General features: G+C 34.7%; 1 protein-coding gene and 1 pseudogene across 1 annotated transcript; one reads left to right on the forward strand and one right to left on the reverse strand.

Moving 5' to 3' along the window:
* LOC109069049 overlaps nucleotides 1-4,172 on the reverse strand; it is a 29,664-nt pseudogene extending 25,492 nt beyond the window's left edge.
* Nucleotides 4,173-6,827: 2,655 nt separating this feature from the next.
* Nucleotides 6,828-23,412, forward strand: LOC109062092 (H-2 class I histocompatibility antigen, Q9 alpha chain). The gene is made up of 8 exons (XM_019079174.2): nucleotides 6,828-6,894; nucleotides 8,754-9,014; nucleotides 19,110-19,385; nucleotides 20,720-21,013; nucleotides 21,912-22,010; nucleotides 22,104-22,121; nucleotides 22,362-22,415; nucleotides 22,508-23,412. Exons 1-7 carry the CDS (start codon nucleotides 6,843-6,845, stop codon nucleotides 22,409-22,411), a joined length of 1,050 nt encoding a protein of 349 aa, XP_018934719.1. The 5' UTR covers nucleotides 6,828-6,842; the 3' UTR covers nucleotides 22,412-22,415; nucleotides 22,508-23,412.
* The last annotated feature ends 221 nt before the right edge of the window (nucleotides 23,413-23,633 follow it).

The following is a 23,633-nucleotide window of genomic DNA, read 5'->3' on the forward strand; positions in this document are numbered from 1 at the left end:
TCAGATTTCTGATTGTCGCTGACTTAACACAGTTTAGCTCTCGTGGTTATAGGGAAAAAATACACTTTTTGTTGTGAGCATGCATAATGTAGCTCACTTAAAGGTATTTTAACTACTCTACATCCTCTGAGTAAGTTCAGAGCTGACGAGTTTGTGTTCGAGGGTTCACTATCAGCTGAGTGTAATTCCTGTGCGATACGGGTACTACGTTGGCCGAGAAGGGCAAAACAGATTACAATTATGAAAACAAAATAACAAATTACAAACGCAAATGCAAATCTAAAAAACAAAATAACAATATAGAAAACACAAAAAAAAATTCAGAAAACATTTTAACAAATCCGAAAACACAATGACAGATTCGAAAACAAAATAAGTCATAAAACACAATGACGAATCTGGAAACAAAACAGCATTTCAGAAAACACAAAGACAAATCGGGTATAGTTTGAGACAGCGCCATTGGTTTGGGATTACTCACCAGTGACTGGACGAGCCATCTGTCAATCAAAGTTTACAGAAATAACCAGCCGAAAAACAGCAGAGTTTGTGGTAGAAAGTTCTGAGATGGTCTTAAAGTAGCTCGGTTTAAATGTATTGTATGAATTGCACTTACTATGGAATAAAACATACAGAATGTCTAGTTACACTTTGTGCAAATTACCTGACTTAAGCCCCTTTCACACTGCACGCTGGACCCGAAAAATTGCTGGAACATTGCCGGGTCGCCTTCTGTGTGAACGCAAACACGTCCCGGGATTGATTCCGAGATAGATCCCGGGTTGGGGCACTAGTAACATTGCCGGGTTCAGTCCCGGAATGAGTGCTGTGTGAACAAAAGCCAGAACTAATGCCGTAAAGGGTGTGTCGTAGTGATGACGCACATTATCGCGCGACTCTTTTAGCGGGTGTTTTGAAGGCAGATCAACGTTCTCGACGAAACAAATATGTGCAAACTGTAACGAAGCAGAGATCAGTTAGTTCCTCGCCAGCTTAAGTGAAAGTTAACGTGCCTAGCGTTTTCAACTCGTACATTACACGTCACACCCTGGTATCACGTGTCTTTACGGGACCTTTACGGGTTGTGTGTGAACGCACGCACATATTCCGGGTAATCACTGGCAGTGTGAAAGGGGCAAAATCTAGCGACCCGGGAACAATTGTCGGGACACATTACCCGTGTATTTTCCGGAATCCCAGTGTGAAAGGGGCTTTATTGGCATTTTGGCATTAGTATTTCATCAGCTCCAGTGGTGCAGCTGGTTAAGCGTCTGCCCTTGGCTTTTCGACGCGATCGACCCGGGTTCAATCCTACCTTTTGCCGAACTTTTTTTTCTTCTCCCTTTTCAAATCTCGTATCACATCGTAAAGGCATTTATTTTCAATAAAAATTAAGGAAATAATCAAAAAGGTGAAAATAAAGTAAAGGGTAGGGTTAGGGTAGGTGTAGGGAGGGCTTTTTTGTACCAATAAGGTGGCATCCATTTAATAATTTGAATTAAAATTATAATTTACACTCAATACGTTATTATTGCATACTGTTTTATTATGTACTACAATACTGAAGAGCAAGTAGTATACATTGCAGAAAATCCTGCTATTTTAACATAGTGTAAATAGGTATTTGCATTTAGTGTAAATATCATATTGCTAAAAATACTGCTATTTTCACTTAGTGTAAATAAAATCCATTGTTAACACGTTATTTGAAAAGGGAGGAAAAAAGTTCAGCAAAAGGTGGGATTGAACCCGGGTCGATCGTGTCAAAAAGCCAAGGGCAGACGCTTATTCATCTGCATCACTGGAGCTGATGAAGTATTAATACCAAAATGCCAAAAAGTCAGGTAATTTGCACAAAGTGTAACTAGACATTCTGTATGTTTTATTCCATAGTAAGCGCAATTCATACAATACATTTAAACCGAGCTACTTTAAGACCATCTCAGAACTTTCTACCACGACTCTGCTGTTTTTCGGCTGGTTATTTCTGTAAACTTTGATTGACAGATGTCTCGTCCAGTCATTGGTGAGTAATCCCAAACCAATGGCGCTGTCTCAAACTATACCTACCTCTTCCAGTTTGTCCGATTTGTCAGATTTGTCGTTGTATTTTCTGACTTGTTATTTTGTTTTCGAATTAGTCATTGTGTTTTTGGATTTGTTAAAATGCTTTCTGAATTTTTTTTGTGTTTTCTGAATTATTATTTTGTTTTTTAGATTGCGTTTGTAATTTGTTATTTTGTTTTCATAATTGTAATCTGTTTTGACCTTTCTTGGCCACCGTAATTATGCCATAAATAACAAGTGCAACAGCAACCATTACCATCGAGTCCTCAATAGAAGGAGCACTGACACCTGATATGACAAAACATCAAATAAAGACATGCAATACATTCTCACTGACATAAATATTCTTTTGGAGTTGCAAATAGAACATGAACTGATATCTAAAAAAAAAAAGTTTTGATTGACTCACTCACAAAGACATTTGTTGCCACCGTTCATGTGCCAGTCTATGACAGTGTAACTCCCCGATCACACTGAGTGCAGCAGCAGCTCGTTGTGTTCTTCTCTCATGTTTGGCTATACAGGTGACGTCTCCATCGCAACCGAGTCCAGCTTCAGACGGCTGCTCTGACTGAAGTTGCCATCAGACTCCTGTCTGTGACCCGTTACACTGCCCTGACCCAGAGAGCGGGACATCCCGTCTGCCCCCTGAACTCCCAGCTCAGATCCAGAGTGTGAGGAGCAAAACCAGACGCCTCACACTGAACCAGCAGCACCTGCCCACGAACCTGCCCAAAAGAAGAGGAGACAGAGGCCTGTGATTACTATTCTATTTATAACTGTAATAGTTGATAAACTAGTTGGTTACAGCATCAGCATACAATCATCTTACCAATTATCTCCAGGTCCACAGCTCCCTGAGGCAGCAGGTGAGGAAGATAGACCGTGCAGATGTAAAGTTCCTGTGTGTAAGGGAAACAGGTCAATTTAGCTCAAAGGAAATCATTTAAGATTTTAAAGGGAATTTGAACAGAATCACTGCAGGGAATCAGCTTGTTCAGATCACGGCTGATCACAAAATACAAATCAAATATGTCATCACATATTATGTATAACTTTGTACAATACTACTACCACTAATAATTATTATAAATGACATTATATGCAACAACAATTATTATAATTTATTATATAATATATTATGCAAATATATACTATTATATATTCTTATATGCAGTAATATGTATGCTACTTATTATTATTTCAGTAACATACTGATGAAATTTAGGAAATAACTGCTTTTGAAATTTTGGCTCTTAAGAAGCTGAAGGTACTCTCATGATACTGGACGAAGCGTCCAGAGCTGCTCGTCAAGCCCTTGTGCTGCCGCTGAGAGCCAATCAGCTTGCAGGTAGACTGGACGGAGTCAGTGGAGAGCGACGCCTTACATCTGACCATAGAGGAGTGAGGCATGAAAGGGTTAATCTCACACTTGGGTTTATTCACACAGCCTTTGGGTGGATTCAGACCAGCTGGATCTGGAGGAAGTCATGCAGTAAAGATTAAATATCATCAAATAGTTGCAAAACACTCTAGAACAAGGGCCAGTTTAATATGATATATAGATAATAAGATCTGTGGCTCAAGATTCTGAGTTATAGGAATAGGGTTCAACTATATAGTCCATATATAATCCAACAAGTTATTTGGCACATAAATCAACACAAATATCTTTTTTAAAAGCACATGCTGCTTTGACACTGACCGGTCACACAGTAAATCCTGGATGAACTGATGTCTGCAGGAGGATGAAGTTCAGACCTGCTCTCTTCACTGAAGGCTTCAGTTCTGATGAACATTAGAGATTTCTCTTGACTCATCAGTACTGACTGAGAAACCCCCCCATGAACCGGTTTCTCCTGAACAAACTTAAGCACTCCAGAACCAGAAGCTGCAGGATAAGAAAGACTGAGAATTATGTTCATTGGTCAGACACATAATGCAATATATTAAAGACAAAACGCTCTCGATTACCAACATACAGCAAAACTTACCACCAAAAAACAATGCACATGCGATTACAGATATCTTGCATACTGTCGAAATCTCAGACATCGTTGATTTGTTTATCCAAATTCAGCGTTTATAACGGTGTTGTTAAAGATCCGTCGGGTTTCCCCAAATATTCAAAGCTCAGCTTTCAGTGTTTCACTTTAACTTCCACTGCCTCACGACGCATGCGCTTTAACTGCTGGTTGTTTAGTGCAGGAGCACTTTGTGAATTTTGAAAATACTCGGTCGTCGTTTGACACAGTTTACACCTAGCATAACCTTTTTAACCTCTTAGAATAAACATTAAAAACACTAAAATAACTCCAATACACGTATTTTAGTCTTTCCAGTACAGTGATCTCCACGAGGTGGCGCTGCGAGACAACATTAGTAGGCCACACAGTGAATGTGACTGGAGAGGATTTGAGGAGTTTGCCTCGAGATCACGTGGTTTCTCAGCACAGAGTGCAGTTAAGGACACAGGTCACAGGGAAACACCATATTACTGTCTGTTGTAGCGTGGTAACAACAGATAACCAAACCTGTACAGCCGGTGTAGTTTTATACATTATGTATTTTCTGCATGCCTTTATTATTATTTTTTAAAGTTGGAAAAATGTATATATAAACTTGCTCTTTGAAGGATGAAGGATTGGTCAAAAAAGTTCAAATCACATTGAAGAATGTTTCCTTGATCTCTCTCTTAGCAAAACTTACAGGTTGGAGAACAATCTTGTTTAAATTGGAAGTTTAGCTACTTTTGTTTGCATATTTGCAGCTAATCTTTATCCATAGCCATCATATTCTTTCATCAGTGCTTCCATTATTTCTAAATGTTTTTGTAAATAAAAGAACATGGTTAGTATTTCAAGATGAGGGAAGAGAATACACATGTTAGCCATACTTCATTTTAGACATTAGGGCCTATAAAAGCTTTTTGTAGTTTTAGTAAAACATTACTTCCACTCCACCACAAAATACTGATGATTAGTAATTATATTACCTGCTTGGCTAAAGAGATTGCTCTGCTGTTTACTGTTGCACTTCTTTCACACACAGTATGCTCTTAGCTATTTTGCTAGCATACTTTTGTAGCCCCTTTGTACAGAGCTCGCATATGTTACTATCTTCTTTAGATTAATTGCTTATGTTGTAGCATTCCTCTTTTATTTAAGTTTTTTCTGTGAAATTGAATCAGTTTGAGCAGTCTTTGTGTTATTAGTTATATGTAATGCAATGATAATATGTGATGTAATTTATTAACTGATTAAAAATAGCGTGGGAATGTAATAGCCGTGAGCATAAAAAGTAAAAGCTAAAATACTGATGTGTCATCTTCATCCACAACATGCATTTTTCAGTTTAATGCACAGATCTGTTATGACCTATTTCTCAAGAAATTTATATAAGTTAGTAGATAGTGTGTGTGTGTGTGTGTGTGTGTGTGTGTGTGTGTGTAATTTAACAACAACAATAATAATAATATCATATTGGTCTGTGAACATAATACCATAATATAATAAAAATAATAACAGCTGGTTTTGTTATGCTGTTATTAAATATGGACATCAGTTTAAAATGTTGTACAGAAAAGAAAGAAAAAGAAAAGAAAGCAAAAAGAAAAGAAAAAGAAAAGAGAAAGAAAAGAAAACTTTATTCTAAATAGGAAAAACTATTCTAAAGCAGCAAAACAGTTGGGAAGAATGATTTAACAAATAGATAAACCATGGGATAGGAGTTTTTTAAACAAAATAAACAAACAAAAATAACTTGCAGTGTGTGTGTGTGTGTTGCAGATCACTTCACTATTATGTCACATACATCATGTCTCAGTTTATTTCCAGACTGTGTGTAATCCCAGGTGGTAGTAAACAGGAAATTTCATGTCCTCCTCATCTGATCAGCATTAAGGTTCTGTTTGAGATTTTTTTGAGTAAATGTTTCAGTTTAAGCATGAGAATCTTCTTATTTATATATTACACCAGTCTTGTCATTTATTGCAAATTAAGTTATAATTCAAAAAGTGATATGTTAATTTTTATAACACAAATGTATTGTTTGTCTATAAATCCTTTATGTTTCTGTACAGAGATGTGCAGCTTTGCAATCAAATCACTTCAAGGGGCTGGTGATCGCTAATATGATAGTGATGTCATCTATGTACTTCATTTCTTAAACTGATGGTGTGTTTCTGACCAATGTTTTAAACTCGTCCCGTATTCTCTCCATACTACAGCAAGATTATTCATTTGATTTATATTACAGTTAACTTCCTCAGAGACATCCTCAGAAAAATTACAAACATGAGTCAACAACTACAGTGTGAGATTTATATTTTTTATTATTAATATAACCATACAGTAAATCACATAAAGTTGATTTTTGTAGAGATTTATATTTTATTATTAATATATACATACAGTAAATCACATAAGTTGATTTTTTGATTTGCAGTATGTTTGTAGACAAGCATTTCAGTGAATTCCATCAGCGCAAGTTGAAAAAAATATTCATTACTTACAGACATATGTCACATGATTCCATATTCATTTGTTTACTATTTTGTCTTTACTTTCATGATCAGCCCAGTGAAGGGGAAGCCCTCACTTAGTAACTCGTGACGTCAGACATCGAAAACCTATTGGCTACAATTTCAGGGCTATTTATTGGGCGCAGGCGCAGGCTATGTCACCATTTCAGCAGCGATAGCTGAAGCATCAGGTTCACTTAAGTCAAATCTGAAGAAGGTTTTTCTGAAAGGAATTGTTTTTCAGGCAAAAGAAATGATGCGGGATGTACTGCTTTTGCTCCTTGGAGCTCATCTTGCCTATGCTGGTGAGTGATTATTTTAATTTACCAGTAAGATATAGTATACCATGTGTTTTATGATTCCTTTTTAAGCGTTATTCTGTTATACTGAAACAGACCTACATAGCCCACTTGAGTCAAAGATTCGTGTTACTAACACTTTTTCAGAGACGTGTATTTTAACGTGTTTCATAGGCCTATATTTATAATGTTTTGTAATGAATCTAATGACTGAATTAGTATTTGATGCCTTTGGTAACTGCTGAGATACATAAGATCTCATTCATGATTTGTGAGTCTGGTATAATAATAATAACAATCAAAATAATAACAATTATAATAGCGTAATACTAAACAGTATTAAATAATAATAATTATGCTGAGAAACAGGAGAATAAGAAATGCAGTGTATTCCAAAACATGCGCGTGTAATAAAATAAATAAATATATAGACTAAATAGCTTGTAGTTATTGTAGCTAACAGATAGCCTATATTTATTGGTTTGAGTTTGAAAATGTAAAACTTATTCTAGAGCGCTAGTTTGCTGTATCAGATCAGTTTCGTTTCTGACCTGAGAAGCGTTTTTCTGCCCAGATACTGATGACGCGCTACTCGATAAACCTGCTACACTTTAGTCTAATATTAATTAAGAATAAACCTCATAGCATTCTGATAGTCTTACCATGTGTTTTATCAGCACCATTACAGCAGAATAAAAATCAAAATGCCAAAATCCCAAAGAACTGGAGAAAAAAAAAACAGTTTGGCGTAGTGTTGGGGAATTTTGACTGCAGTGTTTTGGTTTGGCCACAAGATAGAGATACAATGACACGAAGCATTTACATTTAAATTATGGCAAGACGTTTTGACTTTTATTTCTTCATAGGATATGAATTCTTGATATCAACAATTCAGTTTTCACAAGTTAAAATTCTAATTATTGATATCATGAATTAAATTTCAACTAGTAAAAATATAATTCTTGATATCTGTAATTGTATTGCCATTAGTTAAATGTCACCGTAGGCTGCCATTCAGATTTAATTGTTGATATCAAAGAATCGATTTCTTACTATTTCACATATCAGAAATACAATTCTTACTAGTAAAAACCTTTATTTTTGATATCAGTTATCCTATGGTTACTGGTACAGATGTCTATTCTTGATATCAACAATTCAGTTGCTACTAGTAAAAATGTTCATTATTGATATCAATAATTAAATTGCCACTAGCTAGAATGTTAATTTCTGATATCATGAATGTGATTTTTACTAGTAACAAAAGTCATTTTATATATCAGAAATTACTCTCCTAGTTGTTGATATCAGAAATACATTTTAAGATATCAGAAATAACAAATGTAACATGTTGAAATATAATTACAGATATTAAGAATTAACATTTCAACTAGGGACAAATGAATTTTGATTTCAAGAGTTTATATCTCGCGAATTAATAAAAATCTAAACGGCTTCTTGCCATATTTAAATTGACATTTGGCAGATGCTTTTATTTAAAGCAACTTACAAACGAAGAATACAACAAGTGATTTACCATGAGATGATAATAAACAGGAGAAGTGCTTGTTATACAAGGGTTCAGTCATCGTTCAAATTAGTAAAAGCTTGGACTGGAAGAGATGAAGAAGACAACAATCGGACAACAGACAGATAATAGTCTACAGATCAATCCCTTTAAACACTGAGATCTATGATCCTGTGTGTGAGAGAGAAAATGTGTGTATTTGTGTTGTAAGCTAAATGAACAGCAGGATAAACACCATTTTTTTACTTCATATTTCACACTAATCTGGCATATTACATTTCAGGCTTTATGTGGAGATGATGACTGAACTTCTCTCTGTTTGTGTCTCTCTCTTCAGGAACACACTCTCTGAGATATTTCTACACTGCTGTGTCTGGAATCAGTGACTTCCCAGAGTTCACTATGGTTGGTCTGGTTGATGAAGGGCAGTTTATGTATTTTGACAGTAACATAATGAAAGCTGTGCCGAAGACTGAGTGGATGAGACAGAGTGAGGGAGCAGATTACTGGGACGAAGAGACTCAGATTGGTATTGGCATCCATCAGACCTACAAAGTCAACATCCAGACCCTAAAGGGACGCTTCAACCAGACAACAGGTAAATTGGTAACAAACCTCCTTACACACACAGATAAAGACATTAGTTTTACTTGCCAATGAAATATCTCTTCACACTATGTATTCGTACAAACCTCCAGGCTCTGGATTATTTTACATTTACTTTTATATACATATACACACTAATAATATAGTGTAAGGAGTACAGCGACCATTTACATACCATTTACAATATCTTTTATTTTTATTTTTATTTTATTTTAAAATTTATTAAATTAAATTAATGCATTTAGCAGATGCTTTTATCCAAAACGACTTACAGTGCATTCAGGCTTACATTTTTTACCTAACATGTGTTCCCTTGGAATCAAACCCACAACCTTTTGCGCCGCTAACGCAATGCTCTACCACTGAGCCACAGGAACACTTAACATCTTATCAGTATTAAAGATGTGTTTGTTAAATAAACACTAATATCCACTGAGGACAGAAATATTCACTTTTGTATTTTTTATTGTACAGTAAGGTAGTGATTTTTTTAATTTTTCACATTGGGACACTTTTACAATTTAGTCATATTTATGACTCAAACATTGTTATGTTTCAGTTTTGGCAAAAGGTGATAAAACAGCAGAACACACACACATTGTCACACATCCTAGACACACTATAACATACAGTTTAACTATGATTTCTCCTGAAGGGGACATTCTTCCTAATGTGTGTTTTAAACATAAATTCAGTAAATCTATAACAGATTTGAGTCACACAAAACCTAAAAACACACACACACAACACAGAAACAGTTCATGTTTCAGTTTGATTGACGGATGGAAATCACATGACATCCGCTGCAGCCAATCAGTGGACAGCTGCCTGATCGATTCATTCAGTGAGTGATTCACTGAATCGTATTCATAAGAGTCGCTGATTCGCGGAGTCAGATCGCACTGATTGCACTGATTGATCGTCATCAGATCACATCGCGAATAAAAATTATGTTTTCTGTTTATTGTCTTTGTGTTATTTCACAGCAGCCAGTTCACACTTTTTAAACTGCTTATTCAAGAAACATAAAGTTAGTCTTGATAAGCTGTCCATCCTCCTCCACCGCAGCAGATCATGTTCAGATCCTCAGATTGAGTCATTCAGAATAAAGGATCATGTGGGTTGTTTGAATTGGATCGTGATCTTAAATGATTATTGTTCAGCTCTAAATGTAAACACTGCCAAATGTTTAGCGAGGATATCATCAACGTTCCCGCGAGACCAGTCCGATCGAGAACCAAGATCTCGTCACATCCCCAGGAACAGAGATGCTTTAGTGATGAAATTTATAAATGTTATGATAATACTATTTTCCATGGGAAAAAAATTATCATAATTATTGGTAAATTAATTATACTGTCAATTCTCTAAAAATTTCAAAAAGAAAAAATATTATTGAACAAAAGCATATTACATGATTTTACTGAAAAATAAAAAGGTGTGAACAGAGATGCTTTAGAGGACAGTAAAATATTAGAATAAAAAAAAGAATTTTCGATGGGAAAAAAAGGATCAAAATTCTGCGTAAAATATATATAGTACCCATGAAATTCTCTCAAAATACAAATCAAAAAAGAAAAAATATTATCAAACTAAAATGTATTACATTGATATACTAAAAATAAAAAATAATAAATTTCAGTGTCAGCTTCAAGCGTTTAAAAGCATGTAAATTAAAACCTGGCTTCAAACTTCAGGCTTTTTAATCTGATTCTCAAGAAACATGAAGTTTTTCTTGACAAGCTTTTTAATCTCATTCTTCTTGTTGTGAGAAATGGCCTGGTTCTGCGGTCCAGAAACAGAGAGTAAGTGAAAATGGTGTGAACAGAGATGTTTCAGATGAGATGAAAATATTAGAAGTTTTATTATTATAATTATTTTCGATGGGGAAAAATGTATCATTATTATTGCGTAAATATTAATTATTACTGTGAAATTCTCTAAAAATACAAAATTCAATAGAAAAAAATATTATCAAACAACATATATACATGATTTTACTGAAAAAAAAAATGGTGAACAGAGATGCTTCAGATGAGATGACAGTATTAGAAAAATGTATTGTTTTCGGGGAAAAAAAGTGATCATTATCTTGCGTAAATATTAATAAGTTACCATGAAATTCTCTCAAAACAAATTAAAAAGAAAATAATTATCAAACAAAATATATTACATTGATTTTACTAAAAATAAAAAGTACATTTGCTGTTGTGTCAAACTCAAGCTTTTTAGAACTAGCTCCACATAACCAAACAGAGCCGCGAGAACAACCTGCTGAGACTCCGAGACCTGAATTAATATAACTGAATTTACCATCACCAGACCACACAGACAACATGTCTATAAATAAGGGCGTTCCTTGTTATAAGGAATTGGACTTAACAGGCACAGAGACACACTGACCCAGAGAAGAGAAACAGAAAGACAGACGACCAATTCAAATATCTGAATTGTAAAACAAAATAATAATTAATAATAAATTATTGAATCAAGAAGCTTACTCTTATTTTTCCTGACTTAGAGCTTAGTATTTGTTTATTATTTTATGCTTTTCTAACCGACGGAGATCGTTTCAACTCAACTGAATCTGTTTCAACTCAAAAACTTCAATGTACACAGAACACACATCTGTCTCTCTACCGAAGACACGCCAAATATCAATTATTAAACTATTTAAAGCGTTAGACGAGGCTTTGTCAAAGCAGCATCAGAGTTGATCTGATGACCGTCATCTATTCTGCTCTGAGATCAATATATGCAGATTGGGTTGGATTTTTAATATCGCCTAACTTCAGAGATTCTGCTCTCTGCTGATGAGAAAACTGTGCTTGTTAATTTTCCATCACACTATTTGTATATAATTTTGGAATATCGCATAAAAAAAAACCTCTGGATGGAAATGCCTGATGCGCATAATTAATAAAAATGTGCATAATAAAAAAGTATGCCTCAACTAAGTCAATAAAGTTCTTAGACGTAAGAAAACATGCGCCTAAACTACGTAGAACAATTTTACCAAATACCTCCTTAATGTGCTTCGAAAAGACCGTGCTCCTGCGACGGGACGCATATCTGGGTTGTGATCTCACTCACACAGCGCATCTTGAAACACGGTGTTGTCTTTCTAAAAACCGTTTGAGCAAAGTCTGTCAAAGAGCTTCGTTATAATTACTCCCAGAACTGCGTTCACGAACAGCAAACTCTGAAAATAGAGACATGGGAACGCGTTTTCGTCTGAAGCTCGGAGTTTATTGTAATTCAGAAGGGATTATATACAGTGCGTTTTCTCCTGCTGCAGCCAAATTCAGTTTTTCTTTCGTGATATTTGGCGCAAGTTAGAGTCAGGATTGATGATTTTTCTCTTCAGCTCGCTGCATGGAAACTCGCTTTATTCGCACACGTTTTATGCATATTCCAGTTTTTGTGCATACAGTTTTAATTCCCGTAACTTTGTTAGAAACATCTCAAATGAAAAAAAGATTAGTTTAGGACGGCAATAAAAGATTGAGTAGAGACAGGAATCATGAGAATAATGTTCCGTTGTTCGCTAATACTGTAATGAACGAGGTTTTACAAGTAGGGGGAAATTCCCATTTAAAAAAATAACAGTTTACATGCATAGGGTGTTTGCATTGCAAGAATGTACAGGGATAGCTTCAGGATTTATAAACGCTGACTTGTTAGGTGATGTTTTTCTCATTAAAAATCATACAATTTCCTATTAATTCAATAGAATGTTTCACGCGACACTAGGGATTACACCAATATGGTGGGCGGCTTCACTTTAATGACGTCATGAGCAATCCAGTTCTATATTATAGATCAGTGGTTACAACACATACACGTGTTCAGATACTGACGGTTTGATCGCTACTGTAGAGAATAAGTGTTTATACCCAAACTGTAAACTTTTATCCCAGTAGTTGTTGCTTAAATGTCTGTAACACAGAAATAATAATGTGTGGTTGAAAAGACTGTTGCTCTTTCTGGATCAAAGGTGCAGCGCGGAATGATGCTTTAAACATGAGGAGCCACAAAACGCTTCCACGCTTCCCCTGACGCCATACATGTGGAAAGTCATAGCTGGCCATAACTGAACATTTGTCATTCAGGAATAAGATCGTGGGTGTTTGGAATCTGAGACTCGCCATCTTTAAAATGATTAATTGTTCAGCTCTAATGTAAACACTGCCAAATGTTTTTAGAGGATATCATCACGCTTCGCGAGACCAGTCCGATCGGGCACCAGAGATCTCGCTACCACATCCCCAGTGAACAGTGATGCCTTAGTGATGAAAATATTATAAATGTTATTATAATAACTATTTTCGATGGGGAAAAATGTATCATTATTATTGCGTAAATATTAATTATTACTGTGAAATTCTCTAAAAATACAAAATTCAAAAGAAAAAATATTATCAAACAAAAATATATTACATTGATTTTTTACTGAAAATAAAAAAAGGTGTGAACAGAGATGCTTTAGATGACATTAAAATATTAGAAGAAAAAAAAAAAGAATTTTCGATGGGAAAAAAAAGGGATCAAAATTCTTGGCGTAAAATATATATATTAGTACCATGAAATTCCCTCCTCAAAATACAAAAATTAAAAAAAAGAAAAAAATATTATCAAACTAAAAATGTATTACATTGATATTGCTAAAAATAAAAAAATAATTAAATTTCAGTCAACTAAGTTTCAAGCCGCTTAAAAGCAATTTCAAATTAAAAACTGCTTCAAACTTCAGGTATGAAAGTTGATTCTCAAGAAACATGAAGTTTTTTCTTGACAATCTTTTTTAATCTCATTCTTCTTTGTGAGAAATGGACTGACGATACTACATAAACAAAATCAAAAAATTAAAATTTTTAACAAAAAAATATCATAAAAAAATAAAATTTTTCATGGGGAATAACGTATAAATTATTTTCGATGGGGAAAATGTATCATTATTATTAAGCAAGTGAAATATTACTCATATTACTGTGAAATTCTCTAAAAATACAAAATTCAAAAGAAAAAATATTATCAAACAAAAATATATTACATTGATTTTACTGAAAATAAAAATGTGTGAACAGAGATGCTTCAGATGAGATGACAGTATTAGGAAAAAATGAATTGTTTTCGATGGGACAAAAAGGTGACTATTATTCTTGGCGTAAATATTAATTACATAGTACCATGAAATTCCCTTCCCCAAAAATACAAATAAAAAAAAAAAAACAACAAAAAATATTATCAAAACAAAATATGCTATTACATTAATTTTACTTAAATGAAAAAGTTACACTTCAGGTGTTTAAACTTCCAAGCTTTTAGAACGAAGTCTCCATAGAACACAAACAGAGCCCTAGAGAACAAACACTGCTGAGACTCAGAGACCTGAATTGTACCAATATATAACTGAATTTTAACCAGCACCTGACTACACACAGACAAGCAGGAGCTATAAATACAGCTCTCTTTCATTGTTTATAATGAATAATGAACTATAAACGAAGTCACAGAGACACACTGAACCCAGAGAAGAGAGACAGAAAGACAGACGGATCAATTCAAATATCTGAATTTAAAACAAAATAAATAATTAATAATAAATGAATGAATCAAGAAGCCATTACTGTTATTTTCCTGACTTAAGCTGATTAATTAGTTTATTATTTTATCTTTCTAACCAACGGAGCCGTCATAAACGAATTGAATCTGTTCCAAACTCAACAAACATTCAAAAGTAAACAGACACACATCTGTCTCTACTGAAGGCGCCTCCAGAAACATCAAATATTAAACTATTAAACGTTCAGACGGAGGTTTTCTTGTCGAAAAGCAGCATCAGAGTTGATCTTGATGAACTTCATCTAGTTCTGCTCTGAGATCAACTGTAGATGCAGATTGGGTTTGATTTTAATATCAGGCTCACTTCAGAGATTCTGCTCTCTGCTGACGCAGAAACTGTAATGAGTATACTTCCATCCACCGGCTATTTATATGAATTTGGAATATCGCATGGCAAAAAAAAACGCTTGATGGAAACGCCAAGATGTGCATAAATTATAAAAAATGTGACAATAAAAACGTGATACCAACTAAGTCGGATAAATTTCTTATACGGTAAAAAACATGCGATAAAACTACGACAGAAACACTTTTACCAAATAAACTCCTTAAAGTGTTTCAAAAGACGCTGCTTTATGACGGACGCATAACTGGATTTGATCTCATATCACACAGCATCTGAAACACTAGTTTTGTCTTTCTAAAACGCTTGATGTAAGTCTCGCCAAAGAGAGCTTCGCTATAATTAACTCCAGAACTGCGCTCACAAACAGCAGACTCCTGAAAATAAGAGACATGACCACGCTTCGCCTGAAGCTCGTGAGTTTATTGTATTCAGAAGTGATTATATACAGTGCGCTTCTCTCCTGCCGCAGTAAATTAATTTTTTTCTTTCGTGATATTTGGCGCAAGTTAATCAGGGAAGCGGACATTTTGCTCCTCTTCAGCCTTCTCATTGATGGAAACGGGCGCTTTATTCGCAAAATGCCTTATGTGAGCATTCCAGTTTTGCGCGTAAGTTTAATTCGTGAATCCTTGTGTGAAAAACACATCTCTCGATTAGCTTTAGACGGTCAAATAAAAGATGAGTAGAGAGACAGGGAATCATAAAGAATTTAAGGTTCCAGTTCATTGGCCAACTGATTCATTAATGATTCTTTAAGTACTTGGAAGCACAATTGATCCTAAATATTAAGTATAATCAACTACTTACTGGCAACATTTCCTTTTTTAAATTAAATTACCAGTTATTATGACAGAATGTTCTCTTCCTAATGTGTGTTTTAAATAAATTCATTCAGTGACTTTATACTGATTTGAGCCACAAACCTAAAATACTACCACTACAACACAGAAACAGTTTATGCTTCAGTTTACTGACATGATGGAAATCACATGACATCCGCTGCAGTGAATCAGTGGACAGCGTCGATCGATCTATCCAGTGAGTGATCTACCCAAACTGATTCATAAGAGTCAAGATTCGCGGAGTCAGATCACACTGATTGTGCACTGATTGATCGCTCATCAGACTTACTTTCATCATCACAATAGAAATCATGTTTTCTGTTTATCGCCTTTTGTGTTATTTCACAGCAGCCACTTCTTTACACTTTTAAACTGCTTATTCAAGTAACATAAAGTTTGTCTTTCAATATCTTTTTAATCTAGTTCTTCTTAGTAAGAAACGAAATTGCATAAATATTAATAAGTACCATGTAATACTCTCAAAATAAAAAAAGACAAAAATATTATTGAACAGAAATATATGCTGGCATTGATTTTACTGAAAATAAAACAAAGGTACATTTCAGGTGTTCAAACATCAAGCTTTTAAAAGGGATTCAAATTTAAAACTACTTTAACCTTCATACACTTTTTAAACTGTTTTCTCAAGAAACATAAAGTTTGTCTTGATAATCTGTCCGGGTCAATCCTCCACCGCAAGCAGAGCAGATCATGTTCAGCTGACACTGATCAGTTTGAGAAGAAGATCAATTCTCACTTTATTTCTATTGTTTTTATAGCCTAGCACCTCTAAAACCTGAAACCCCTCACACAGATCTTTCTGATCAGACATGATTCAGTAGATTATAGTGTGTTTCTGAGGGACTGGACGGGCTGCTGATCTCAGCTTCTTCTGTTCTTCTCGGAGACGCTCTCATCCTCAGGACTGAAAGACTAAACACACACAAAGCCTCTATTCATTTCGACTGAAACTAGCCTTTTCTAGAAATGCTGAAGAGCTTCAATTTGAAAGTCTTCCTACTGACGGAATGTTCAGATCAGAGCCGATTCAAAAACCCAACTGACAAAATTCAAACCTGAACTCCCAGAATCTCACTCTATCACTAGCCTAAAACTAGCCTAGGACACGCTTTTCAGTAATGTGCTTAAAGATGCTAACCATGTGCTAAATCACGAAACAAACAAAAAGGCTAGCGGTGTGTTAAATCATGTTAGCAACATGCTAAAACTGTTATAAACGCGGCGCAAATCCAAGCTACTAAAGCATGCTAAAAACAAGCTTCTGAACACACACAGACTGTTGTTCTGTAGAGACGAGACACTGGAGCTCAAACTGAAGAAACAAGACGAGCGAGCGTCTGAGAGTCCAGAACAAGATTCACTCTGCTTTCAGAGAGAAACTACAACACAGACACGAGAAGAAACTAAAGCAGAGCCGTTATAAACTCACGAGTGATTAAACTTCTTTATTGATATCATTATTTCATATTTATATCCTTCTGGAGCTGAATCACTCGTTAGTTGTAAATCATGACAGTTCTGAGCAGATGCTGTTCACTGGAGCGTGTTTGCTGTGTGAACATCAGTCATTAGTTTGGTTTGAGGTGTTTGTTAATCGTCGTGTGTTTGGTGATGGATGTTATTAGTTTCTTCTCGATGTGAGCGACTGAGAGGCTTCGACTGGACTCTGTGTGATGAAAGTCTTCTGATCGTGTGGAGAGTGTTTGTGTGTCGTAGAGACTGCAGATGTTTCTGCTTCAGTGAAGAGCTGATTGTGAAGCGTCTGATCGCAGAAGATGAACGAACACTCGCTTCTGTCACACAGACCTTATCAAGAGTTTCTGACAAACCTCTCGAATCCAGACGCTTTAGATCCACGACGATCCTCAGACATCAGTGTGACCTCACTTCCTGTGAGAGGCTGAGCCGTTCACTTCTGATCAAGATTACAGCCTCGATTCAGACCGAAATAAATGATCTGAATATTTAACAATCACTGCTTCAGCAGAAGAGAACCAAACTCAGTGACTTTTATATAGTCGCGATGAGAACAGAAAAAAAGGATTGTTTTCAATGAGAAATAAATTGATCATAATTATTGCATAAATATTCATTAGAGCCATGAAATTACTCAAAATAAAAAAATAAAAAAGACAAAATATTATTGAACAAAATTATATTACATTGATTTTACTGAAAATAAAAAAAGTTATATCTCAGGTGTTTAAACGTCAAGCATTTAAAAGGAATTTAAATTTAAAACTACTAACTTCAGGCTTTTTAAACTGCTTTCTCAGCAACATAAAGTTTGTCTTGACAGTCTTTTCAATCTAGTTCTTCTTTTGCAGAGATGCTTTAGATGTAATGAAAATATTAGAATTGTTTTATTATTATTTTGGATGGGAAAATGGATCGTTTTTATTGCATAAATATTAATTAGTACCATGAAATTTTCTCAAAACACAAAATAAAAAATATAATCAAACAAAAATATATTAGTGATTTTATTGAAGAATAAAAATACTTTACAATCTTTTTAATCTAGTTCTTCTTTTATAAGAAAGGAACTGGTTCTCCTGCGGTTGTTCAGGAGGATTTTGATCTTCTGTTAGTAGAGCAGCTCTGACTGAATATTGTCTGCATTCTTTCCTCTACACTGCTGATTGGAGTTATTTACAGATCAACAGAAATAATAATAATGAAACAAATAACACCATCATTGTATTGGAATGTGCTGCTGTAAAGATATTAGACATCAGATGTTCATTTCTCAGTGCGAACATAGCACATATTTAGAAGCCAAACACATACATTTAGAGAAAACTTAGATCTGTGTTGTTTCAGTGTAACGCCTGTAATGATGTTCTCTCATACATGTGTCTTATGGCCATATGTTTAATCAGCAGCAGCACTGAACACTGTTTGTCAAGGGTTTATGAAAGAACAGCTCATGTTGAGTCTTACTTTCACCTTTTACTGAATAACCTTCAGCTGTCAGATATTTTAAAGCTGCATGTGAACTCAGCATATATTCACACAGACACAGGTTTCATGTTTATATGTAATCATATTCATCTATTCACTTCTCCTGAATGCTAGTATATTTTAGTACAAACCAGTTAATCATAATTGCTCTCATCTTTATGTGGATGTTTGGTTTTGTGTAGAAAAAGAAGACTGAAATACATTCTGCTTAGTCATCAAATCTTAAAGTTATATTAGAAGAAATGAAGAATGGTGAGTGTGATATATCATGTTGTTTCTCTCCTCTCAGGTGTTCACTCGTTCCAGTTCATGTACGGCTGTGAGCTGCATGATGATGGCACCAAAGGAGGATACATGCAGTATGGTTACGATGGAGAGGACTTCCTCAGTCTGGATAAGAGCTCCCTCACCTGGACTGCTGCCAATCCTCAAGCTGTCATTACCAAGGTTAAATGGGATTCCACCAGAGCAGAGACAAAATCTGAAACTAATTATCTGGAGAACATATGCATTGAGTGGCTACAGAAGTATGTGAGATATGGCAAGGACACTCTGGAGAGAAAAGGTAGGAATATCAGTTGTTTTGATCATCACTGAATGAGCATTCATCATAACAGCCTTTACCTTTTCACCAGGAAATTACAGTTGTATACAACAAAACGTTTGGTTTTGTGTGGCTGTATCTCCTTTACACTCTCTGTCTTTATACTCTGTCTTCATTCACTTGCTTAAAAACTGAAACATGATGTAAATACATGCAGGATGTTAAGAGACTGTTCAAATCACATTTTGATATTTAAGATATATTCATAACATATTTTTACATGTTGTTGTATATTAACATGTATAGCTGGTATTTGTGAGGGATTTGTATCATACAGCAACACTACACAAACTGAATTTCCACACAAACATGAGGCCAGGAGTGAAACACTATTAGAATAATCTAACAGATGGATATGTTTACATGCACTCATTTTTGTCAAATCTGAACAAATCCAATCATTTTCAGATTCTGAAAGTTCTGATCATATAAACCCTTTGCAATCCAATTCACATTTTCATTGAAATGCTCATTTATGTATTTTGTACAAAACTTCAGCACATGTGCAGTGCATCAGACACCGCTAGAACGAACTGCTATAATGTCACTGAAGCGTCCGTTAGTATAATTGTCGGTACTGATATGAAAAAAAAAACTTCTTTTCAAAAGGTACACTTTGTAGTAAATATGTAATCTTTAGGTACTGATATGAAAAAAAGGTGGTATCTTTTGAAAAGGCACACCTTTGTACCTAAAGAGTCCATATCAGTACCTAAAAGCTACAAAAGTATACCTTTTGAAAAGATATCACCCCAGTGACAGCTTTTGTACATTTCTTTTTCTGAGAGGGCAGAAGGGCTCTTTTTTGAAGAAATATTTATTAAATATTCAGTCTCCTTCACTGACCAATTTGAAAGACATAAATAAATATGCACATTCATAAGAAGTAAAACATCTGTAAATCAATCTATAAAAGCGCTCTGATACACATAGATTCTGCATGTGCACAAGGTTTATTTGAATATGAGAATATGCTTACGTTTTTATTCTATTGATCAGATTATTTTAGGTCTACACCACTTCTTTTATTCTGATTGAAATTTCATTCAGATTGAGCTCAGTCAGATCTATTGAGGTGATTATATGAAAGCTTTTCAATCTGATTGATCCATCAGTCTGATTAATAACATTATTTGGCTGATAAAAGCTCTTGATGTGATCTCAGGACTACAACAACAGATAATGAGAAGAAATATATAGCAACCTTATAGATTTGCAGACTATGTCTGATTTTCAATTTCCATGAGTTTTCACTTTATCTTTTTGTTTATCTTAATCTCTCTCTCTTTCTTCAGTCTCTCCTCAGGTGTCTCTGTTGCAGAAGGATCCTTTATCTCCAGTCACATGTCACACTACAGGTTTTTACCCCAGTGGAGTAACTATCACCTGGCAGAAAAATGGACAAGATCATGATGAGGATGTGGATCTTGGAGAACTTATTATCAATGAGGACGGGACCTTCCAGAGAGCAAGCACCCTCAATGTTAAACCTGAAGAGTGGAAGAACAACAAGTTCAGCTGTGTGGTGGAGCACCAGGGCAAAACCATCAGAGAGATCCTGACAGAGGACAAGATCAAAACTAACTACGGTAATCATCTTGATAAGTAGATCATGAAACTAAATGTTAAAGGGGTCCTAATATGCTTTTTCACTTTTTCAACTTTAGTTAGTCTGTAATGTTGCTGTTTCAGCATAAAAAAAAGATCTGCAAAGTTACAAAGCTCAAGTCCAGTTCATGGGAGATATTTTATTTGACAGAAATCACTTTTCAAAAACTACAACAACGACTCGTTTGGACTACAACGCATATTATTTTTTCGAGTTTGTGATATCACAAGATCGTGAATGGGGCGAGACCCGGTTGAGCTGCATTAGAGAAAGCAACGAGCATTATCACTATGTTGGAGACAGGCTAGCTTCCCCAAGACAGACAAGCTTAGAGTGGTTACAATCATCCGGGTTTAAATCGCGCTCATTTGATTTTGACACAATATTTACACTGAAGCTCACAGCAGGTGGCTATGGTAAGGGGCATGACATTTCCCGATCAGAAGCCAATGTGGTGACAATCCCACACATCACACACTAAGCCCAACCAGCCAATCACAGCACATTTCCAGAAGAAGCCGGGCCTTCTGCTTTGTCTAACATTTGATACAGGAACTCTTCAAGCCGTTCATGCCAGACTGGGGAGAGATGTGTTGTAATAATGTAAAATATGTGAAAAAATAATGTGTTTTTTGAACAACCTAGTTGAAAGCCTGTTCTAGTACACGAACAAAATCAAGACCTTGTAAAAGGGCATAATTAGGACCCTTTTAATTGAAATTATTTGCTATTTCCAGTCTCTGATCAGACTGTAGTAATGTTCTGCAGATATAACAATCATAGATTCTGTTTTTTGTATCTGATGAAATTTGAAACCTTTACCAGTTTGCCAGAATCGTTAATAAGCTGATGTTTTCACTTGATCTGATTCTCTTTAGCTCCTTTCCCCATCGGCATCATCATTGGTATTGTTGTTGCTGTCCTCCTGTTGATTGTGATTGGTGTTGCTGGGTATAAGGTCTATCAGAAAAAGAAAGGTGAGAGAGATTCAGATAATATTATCATCACTCTTGACTACATTACATGTTTTAAACATTTGTGTGCTAATATTTAATCTTTCTGTTTTTCAGGCTTCAAACCTGTTAATGGTAAGTTTTTCATAATATCTGTTTGATATTTATTAATAACAGATGGGCTCTGCACTTCACGATGTGGTTAATATTAATATGTTTATATTTCTAAAATTTTGGTCATGTAAAATCAATGAGTCAAAATATATAGTTCTACAATATTTTTCTTTAAATAGAATTAATTAATTATGTTATTGTGTGATGTAGCTATATTGTCATGATGATTATAATTGTTGTAATTTGTGTTTTCTGTTGTAGGCTCTGATGATGGATCGAACAGCTCAGCTCATACAGATCCAAAAGCATAAAGATGTAAGTGTATTATTATTATTATTGATTAGTGGAGCTGTTTCAGTCATGTGAAATCAATGAAATGTAATCTGTTTCTGTTTCTGGCATTTTAGGAGACCAGATGAGTGCGAGAGATGAAGTAAAACATGATGCTTATCCTGCTGTCCATCTTGCTTACAACACACACACACGCACACACAATCATAGTTTTCAGTGATGGGATTTATCTATATTATGGTTCTACATTAATTACATCTGCAAAGTAAAGTTTTTATTTCTTCACACTTTATGTTCCTCTTTTGTTTTTCTTTAATTGTATGAACTTTCATTCATTTTAAGATGGCATGTTGATCTCAGAGCTTAATTGTAAAATATATATATATTTCTCTTTGGTGACCAAAAGAAACCAAGAATACAAATAATTGATTTGCGAGTTTGATTAATTTGTAGGATTTGTGATATCTGTACTGATTATGAAACAAGAGAAACTTGTGAAAGTAAACACTTTCTAGTGTGTATAGTCAGTCATAGTATAGTATAGTAGTCATCTCTTGTTGCGTATGTGATGTTTCTAAAGGAAATAGAATATGAAATAAATCAGGGCAATGCTAACAAGTCATGGAAAACTATCTCCTGCAAAACCTAAAATAACTTTAACTCTGGATGAATTGTGTTATTGGGCTATTCCATCAATAAAATTAAACAATATGTAGGCTTCATATTTTATTTCTTGGATGGGATTATTGGGCTTTTTCTGTTTGTATACTTTTTTCTTTTTGTTTCACATAATTTTGATGATAAGTTTTACTACTGAATAATATTGATTATTGTAATGTTTAAGATACTGTACTATTAAACCTTTACATCAACATCTGTACAGTACAGTAAACTATTTTCATTGATTTGAGGTTACTAAATCTAAATTAAGTTACAATAATATTTTTTGTATATTGGTTGGCTTCAAAACATTGTAATCTTATTGTGATTCTTTAAAAATAAATAAACCTCACAAAAAGGGCCAAGCGGTGAATGTCTGTCTTTCTCTTGCCAAAACAGCAGCATACATATTTCATCAGAATCTAATGAACTTTTGCTTTAAATTCAGCAGAATATTCTAGAATTACAGATATATGATGTTAAAATGCATGATTCCTTCCCAAAGTTGATATGAAATATTAATCAGAATCAAAATGACTGTATTCAACACTTCAGGCATGCAGCAGAATTTATAGATTTTTT

The sequence above is a fragment of the Cyprinus carpio genome, chromosome B19, assembly GCF_018340385.1.
Source record: "Cyprinus carpio isolate SPL01 chromosome B19, ASM1834038v1, whole genome shotgun sequence".
NCBI classification, from domain to species: domain Eukaryota; kingdom Metazoa; phylum Chordata; class Actinopteri; order Cypriniformes; family Cyprinidae; genus Cyprinus; species Cyprinus carpio.

Excerpts from the sequence above, each read along its gene's own strand:
- LOC109062092 (XM_019079174.2), top strand. The coding sequence starts at position 6,843 with ATGATGCGGGATGTACTGCTTTTGCTCCTTGGAGCTCATCTTGCCTAT. Across the intron at positions 9,015-19,109 it reads ACGCTTCAACCAGACAACAG|GTGTTCACTCGTTCCAGTTC; the intron begins GTAAATTGGTAA and ends CTCTCCTCTCAG. Across the intron at positions 21,014-21,911 it reads CAAGATCAAAACTAACTACG|CTCCTTTCCCCATCGGCATC; the intron begins GTAATCATCTTG and ends GATTCTCTTTAG.